The sequence below is a fragment of the Oryza sativa genome, chromosome 1 (genome assembly GCF_034140825.1).
Source record: "Oryza sativa Japonica Group chromosome 1, ASM3414082v1".
NCBI lineage: Eukaryota > Viridiplantae > Streptophyta > Magnoliopsida > Poales > Poaceae > Oryza > Oryza sativa.
Window position 1 is genome coordinate 3920305 of NC_089035.1, and position 7657 is coordinate 3927961.

Genomic DNA, 7657 nt, shown 5'->3' on the forward strand with positions numbered 1-7657 from the left:
AAAATCTATTACCTATACCTATACTAATCAAACTTCCTGAGAGCTCCCGGTTAAAAGAATATATGATCGTTAATTTGATGGGTCGTATAGGTTGGCGACTAGTTATAACAATACATGAAAAGTATGGCATAATATAACCTTGACAATAAAACAAATCTTTCGGAGGTAATTTTTTTTGAGTCACAAGACCGCGGGTAGATTATTCAATTTCAGCTAATTTTTATCCTGTTAATTAATATATCAGTCAATAATTAGATAATCAGTATGTATAGAACCCCGTAATTTTTGGAATATGTCCGCCGTTTCATGAGGGTGAGTTCGTGCGTGTTACAAGCGTATGCATTTATACCGTGTTTCTAAAAAGTTTCTTTTAAAAGTTTGATAATATTTTGGCAAACGATAATAATGGACCAGACAAATCTTACAAAATCAGATGAGAAACAAAATACTCTTCCGCGATACTCCTATACGACTATCTCGTCAGTTTGGTGGAGGTATGAAAACATGAAATGTGCATCAGTTTCTTTTATTTTTCTTTTTAATTTTTAGGAACTGTGTACCAGTTGTTGATGCGCTATAGGTAAAATATCTGGTTGTTGTGGATACTCCTATATGGCTATATAGCAGTACTTTACATAGTGCGGAGTATTACGCAGACATAACAAAAGCGTACAAAGTACACCGTCTGTGACTTAAATTAGGCTCTGTTCGGCAGGAGGGATTGGGAACCCCTCTCGGCACGTAAAACGATGTTTGTATTAACGCGTAATTAATTAATTAATAGCTATTTTTTTAAAAAATAGATTAATATGATTTTTTTAAACAACTTTCGTATAGAAACTTTTTGAAAAAAAAACACACCGTTTAGTAGTTTGAAAAACGTGCGCGTGGAAAACGGGGGTGAAGAGCTAGGAACCTGGGGATCGAACAGAGCCTTAGTAGAGCGAGTACAATAAAATCAAAGATCCTTTCCCTTAAGAAAAGTCGTGTGTTCTGCTTTGATCTTCAATACGGATATTTGGTCATAGATACGTGACATGGATGTTGTTTTTTCTTTTTCTAAGTATAACCTTTCAGAACTGTAGACTTATATTTTATTTCTACTCTATCAATACAAAACGTCACACTATCTTGTGCGTATTATTTAAAAAATAAAATTACATGAGCGTGCTATACAAGTTATCACATCACCAGTGACGTATATAGAAATTTTATATGGGTGATCCAACTTATATAAACTTTTTTAAACACCCTAAATGTAACCAAGTTAGAAATATAAATTGGTCAAATATGCATAATAATATATCAATAAAAAAAACTTTTTAAAAGTTTTTTTTCACATGTGTATATATATATGCATTGGATTAGGATTTTTTTTCCAAGTGAGCACTAGGATCACCCCTAGATTCGCACACGCACATCACATTTGTGATTACATGGAGAAGAGATGAGAGAGAAGAAAAACGTGCTACAGATTCGTAACCAGCTACAACACATTCTGTAATAAACTATCTGAGATCGAATGAATTAGGTATTAATGATGCAGTATATATATATATATAGCTAATAATTATATGAATGGATTATTAAATAAGTTGCAGATGATATTTTAATTTTGAGTAAAGTCCATCACCAGTCCCTAAACTTGTACCCCTGTGTCATCCCGGTCCCTAAACTCGCAAATCGACCGTTCAGATCCTCAAACTTGTTCGACTGTATCATCCCGCTCCCTAAACTTGCAGATCACTCGTTTAAATCCTCCAACTTGTTCAGCTGTATCACCCAGTCCCTAAACTTGGATTTGAATATCATCTGTGTCAAATAGGACGGTGTAAAGACTTTATATTTAAAAATAATTCATAACTTTTATGTGAACTCTAATAAAGACAAACTTTATATCAAACTTGTAGCCCTCGACACGATCTACAACTTTGTAGTTGAATTTTTTTTATTTTAAGTCATTTTTGTTCCAAAATGTAATTTTAAAATTAAAATTTCAAAATCTATAAATATGCAACAATATTTTGGGACCCTAAACAGTTTTAATTCAAAAAATTTTCAACTACAAAGTTGTAGGTCGCGTCGAGGGCTACAATTTTGATATAAAGTTTGTCTTCATTAGAGTTCACATGAAAAAGTTATGAATTATTTTTTGATATAAAGTTTTTAGACCGTCCTGTTTAGGGACTGGGGTGATACAACTGAACAAGTTGGAGGACCTAAACGAGTGATCTGTAAGGACCGGGATGACACAGTCGAATAAGTTTGAGGACCTGAACGATCGATTTGCGAGTTTAGGGACCGGGATGATACAACGGTACAAGTTTAGGGACCGGTGATGGACTTTACTCTTTAGTTTTTTATAAAGTTAGTAGTTGATTATATTATTAAAATTGCTCGTGGTATACTAAGAAAAGTAGGAGCCTTTTACACGATATTTGCGTGGTACTTTGCTGCGATAATATTTTACTGTCCCGTGCAATTAATTATTCTGTGAACAATTAAACAGGAAGTATATATGCATGAGCTAAGCGGTGACGTACGGTACATCCATCTGTTGAAGTTATAAGCACATGATGATTCGAGTACTCGCTAGGCAAGGCATAAACAGATTGATCGTCCTGAGAATTATCACAGGCCATATGCTTGAATTATTGATGCAAAAAGATTGATCAGTCTGTGGCTCTGTGCAATGAGTGCGGCACATGACATTTTCTATGCTGTCAGTCAAGAATCTTTCGAAGAGATACATGTAGATCTCATTAGTCAAGATCACAATGTTTTACGTTTTTCCGTTTAGCATGCAGGAGTAGTAGATATTTGTAATGCAATACAAAATTAATGGCCAAACGAATGAGTGGTCGGCTGTATGATCTCACAAATCATGGGTTTTTTTGTTCTTTTTGCCCCTCAAGAGTAGGCCCTGCTCGTAGTGCTGCGGATTATAATCCGGAATCATTTTGAATTTTTATGGATTGGTTTTATGGTTTCTTTTTATCAACTTTCATTACTGTCCCGCTCTGCTTTTATGATTGCCGAAAAGATTGTTATTAAAAACTAAGAATTTAGAATCATTATATACTATAAACACTATATAAACAAACTAAACGTAAATTAATCATCTTCACCAGCCGGCTTGCATGTATAAATTCATCATGTACTTCAAAACATATTTAAGAAGTTTAAGATTATAAGAAATAGCTGATTCGTGTAGTAGTAAGTTTCTGAGAATTTTTTTAAAAAAATGTGTTTCTTAGATTTTGATTTCTAGTTTATTTTATGGATTCTATAATTATAGTTTTTTTAATCTAAACTGTTTGGAGAGCTTCTGATTATAGAAGTTGTAGTAGTCTGGAAATCAAGCCGGCACTGTCTTTTATTGAGCTGTGATTGAAAATAATTTTATTACAATTTATTACATTTTTTTAAAGCCAAATTTTAATAACGAGCTAGCGAGTCCAAATGAAGCAAACACAACTTTCATGCAAAATTTTATCATTTTAGTTTTATATAAGAAAAAAACATATCACTTGACAAAATTTTGACTTGTGCACCAATCTCACTAACTGGGCCGATCGACAGAAAAGCTATCTCATCCTCTTTTTACGGCCCAATCTCACTAACTGGGCCGCTCCACGCATACACGTCCCAGCCCAAAACCCTCCCTGCGTAAATAGGCCGGGCCTAATCACTTTAAGTGGGCCGGGCCTCCCTCTCCTGCCGCTTCGTCCTCGCCACCTCCGCCACTTGGCGCGAGATTCCTATCGCGCGCAGACGCGCCGGCTAGCTAAGTCGCGAGCGTTTTCGGCCCATATCCTCGCGCACGGCCCACTAGCTACATCCTTCTTTTTCTATTTTTTCGCAACGAAGTGCGCAGGACTTTTAGAAAAAATCGTATACGTAATTAGTTATCGATAATTATGGTATATTAAGCTAACCATTCTTTTTTTCTCAGCAAAAAAAATTGAAAATTTTGAAAACTTTTAAGTCGAATTTTGAACTTTTAAGTTAAAATTTAAAAACTTTTATCTCAAATTTAAAAAAATTTAACCCGAATTTAAAAACTTTCGACCTAAATTTTAAAAACTTTTAACTCGAATATTCAAATCTTTTGACCGAAATTTCAAAAACTTTCAACTCAGATTTGAAGACTTTCAACTCAAATTTAAAACTTTCAACTTAAATTTGAAATTTCAAGTCAAATTAGAAAACTTTCAACTTAAAATTTAAAAACTTTCAATTCAAATTTGATAACTTTCAAATCAAAATTAAAAACTTTCAATTCTATATTTGTAAAGAGATATGCCAAAGATTAAAAAAATCGGAAAAGAAACACCGAAAAAGATAAAGAAAAAGGCACCCGTAAGCACCAAAATCGGAAAAAAAAAAGTGCAAAAAAAAAAGACAAGGGAGCTATAGGGTGGGGCAGCTGGCGTGCGCGCCAGCAATTTAGCTGGCGCGTATGCGCGCAGTAGCCACCCCCCACGTGGCGGATCATGTCCGTCAGGTCGGCGTGCGACGACCCGCCTTCCTCCACCGCCGCCCTCGCCGTCGCGGCGAGCTCCCTGGCGCGCGCCCTCCTCGCCACGCCGTCCGCGCCGCCGTCCATCAGCTCGGCCACCGCCTTCTCCACGCCGGCGCCGGTGACCTGCACGCCCTCGGCCTCGGCGGGGAGGTACATGGGCGGCGCCGTGACGCCCGACCGGACGCCGACGCCGAGCACGTCGACGAGCAGCCGCTCGCTGCTGAACTGGTCGAGGATGGTCGGCCATGTCAGCGCCGGCACGCCGCGGGCGATGGCCTCCAGCGCGGCGTTCCACCCGCAGTGGGTCAGGAACCCGCCGGTGGCCGGGTGCGAGAGGATGCTCACCTGCGGCGCCCACCCGCGCACCAGGACGCCCCTGTCCTTGACGCGCTCCTCGTATCCCTCGCCGTCGAGCCACTCCCTCACGGCGGCGGCGGCGGCCTTGGCCTCCTTGATGGTCCAGACGAACGGCCGCCCCGACGCCTCGACGCCGCGGGCGAGCTCGATGACCTGCTTCGCCGCCAGGTGCGAGATGCTGCCGAAGCTGATGTACAGCACGGACGCCGGCGGTCATGCGTCGAGCCAGGAGAGGATACGCCCGGCGTCGACGTCGGCGCGGTTGCCCCGGTTGGCCCTCGCGTCGGCGTCCGTGCTGGCGGCGGCGGCGGCGCACGTCGGCCCGATGGCCCACGCCCTCCGGCCGAGCGCCGCCGCGTAGCCGTCGACGAAGGCGCCCTCGATGTCGCGGAACGTGTTGATGACGAAGCCATCGGCGGTGCGCTCGGCCTCGACCGCGTCGCGCTCCTCCTCCTCCAGGCCAGGCCACTGGAAGAAGCGGCGGAACGTGGCCGTGTAGACGACGGCACGCACCGGGAAGTCCGGCACCTCGAACGGCTCCAGCTCGCCGTCACCGGCGGCGAGCGCGAGGCGGCCGTACACGCCGTGCTTGCTCAGGTTGTGGGTGGCGAGGAGGAAGTACGCCGACGGGCAGTGCATGACGACGCGAGCGATGCCGAGGCGGTCGCAGACGGGCGCCGTCCACGGGTTGCAGTAGTCGGCGACGAGGCAGTCCGGGCGGCGAGGCAGCGCCCGGACGAGCCGCTCGAGCCGCGCCGCCATGGCCCAGATGGCCCTCTGCAGGGACAGGTACATGCCGGGGTCGGCGTCCGCCAGCTGGTCCATGTTCTCCAGCCCCTCCGGCACGCCGAACTCCGGGCCGGGGAAGGCGACCTCGGCGAGGTCGACGGCGAGGCCGTCGCGGCGGGCGGCCTCCACGGCGGCCCCGTTGCGCGCGGCGTTGACGGGCGTGGTGACGACGGTGGCGCGCGCGCCGCGGGCGGCGAGGAGGCGCGCCACCTCCACCATGGGGATGATGTGGCCCTGCGCTATCAGCGGCACCACCAAGAAATGGAGCTCCGCCGCCATCCCGCCGCCGATGAGTGTGAGGAAGCAAGCAAGTTGCAGTGTGCGTATACAAGTCGACGCGACGAGGACGACGCCTGTGTCGAGGCGCCGCGCCGCGGCGGCAGAAGCCTCCTGGAAAAGTCGGGAGGGAGGGGTGATGACGTATGCGCCTAGCGAAGCTTCGTCGTCGCCCGCCTCGTAGTCTTCACAGCTGCCTCTGTCACGTGGACTCGTGGCTCCCAAGTCCAATTTCAACAAGAAAGTTTTTTTTAAATGCAACAAACAAGAAGGTAATTAATTGAGTTTTAATTATTTCAAATTTAAACAAGGATTTCTTTGATATTTTAGAGCAGTTTTTATACAGAAAGTTTTCACACGAAACGTACTGTTTAGTTGTTTGAAAAGTGTGTTAACAAAAACAAGGTGTGTTTAGTTCACGCTAAAATTGAAATTTTGATTGAAATTGGAACGATGTGACGGAAAAGTTGGAAGTTTGTGTGTAAGAAAGTTTTGATGTGTTGGAAAAGTTGGAAGTTTGAAGAAAAAAATTGGGAACTAAACCAGGCCAAAGATAAGATTCTGCGTACTGGCCTGAAGGCATATATATTGCCCTCTTTGTTTAGGCTTATAAGCCAACTTATAAGTTGAAAAGTCTAAGCCAAAACAAACAAGTAGCTTTTTCATTTGGCTTTTTTGAAGCCATAAGCTATTCTAACACTATTAAGCCAAAAGCTAGGTTGGAGAAGCTTTTTTGGCTTAAATGAGATAGATGTATGACTCCACTACTAAACTTAGGACATTAAATCCACTGGCTTATAAATCATATAAGCCAATAAGCTGACTTAAAAGTCTAGGCCAATAAGCCTAAGCCTAAACAAAGAGGGCAATAGCCATCTGCTTGGCTTTCTTATATAGGCCGTGTTTAGATTCAAACCTCCAACTTTTCCGTCACATCAAATGTTTAGACATATGCATGGAGCATTAAATGTGGACGAAAAAAAACCAATTACACAGTTTGCATGTAAATCGCAAGACGAATCTTTTGAGCCTAATTACACCATGATTTGACAATGTGGTGCTACAGTAAACATTTACTCTACTAGTGACGGATTAATTAGGTTTAATAGATTCATCTCGCAGTTTACAGGCAGAATCTGTAATTTGTTTTGTTATTAGTCTACGTTTAATACTTCAAATGTGTATCCATATAATTAAAAAAAATTTAGCACACGAATTAAACACAGCCATAATGAGTTTAAATGTTAGCACTTCAAATCACATGAAACCAAGGTTACCCTTATCGATGGGTTTATTGCACAGTTGCCATGCGGCAATTGCGGTAACCACAACAAACCATAGAAGCCATACAAAATTTATCAAAATTTCAGACTATTTTTTGAATCTATTTAATTTTATTTTTGGTACCCTAGCAATAAGCACAGTTACCGTCAGTTTTATAAATCCTGCTTGGAAGTATTTTCAAGCTGTTCATTGAGAGAGACAATAGAGGAATATCTCATACTCCTACCTTCTTTTGGAATTTCCTCTGACCAATTTCGAATGGATAGTATCCATAGTTCTTCTAGAACTTCCATTACTACACACTACACTCCCATTCACGAGGTCAGGAGTCCATAGATGACGAGTGAACATGCGTCACTCCAAGTTGAAAGTTTATTTTGCTATTTTCTTCTCCGGCATGATCGCTCCATCCGGCAAGTTGATACA

The 7657-nt window shown here is 42.8% G+C and overlaps 1 protein-coding gene across 1 annotated transcript; it reads right to left on the bottom strand.

Moving 5' to 3' along the window:
* Positions 1 to 3368: 3368 nt before the first annotated feature.
* Positions 3369 to 6414, bottom strand: LOC9271808 (UDP-glycosyltransferase 73C10-like). Its single transcript, XM_066312271.1, has one exon. It carries the CDS (start codon positions 5948 to 5950, stop codon positions 5096 to 5098), a length of 855 nt encoding a protein of 284 aa, XP_066168368.1. The 5' UTR covers positions 5951 to 6414; the 3' UTR covers positions 3369 to 5095.
* Between the last annotated feature and the right edge of the window lie 1243 nt (positions 6415 to 7657).

Coding starts and splice junctions, on each gene's coding strand:
- LOC9271808 (XM_066312271.1), bottom strand. CDS start 5,950: ATGGCGGCGGAGCTCCATTTCTTGGTGGTGCCGCTGATAGCGCAGGGC.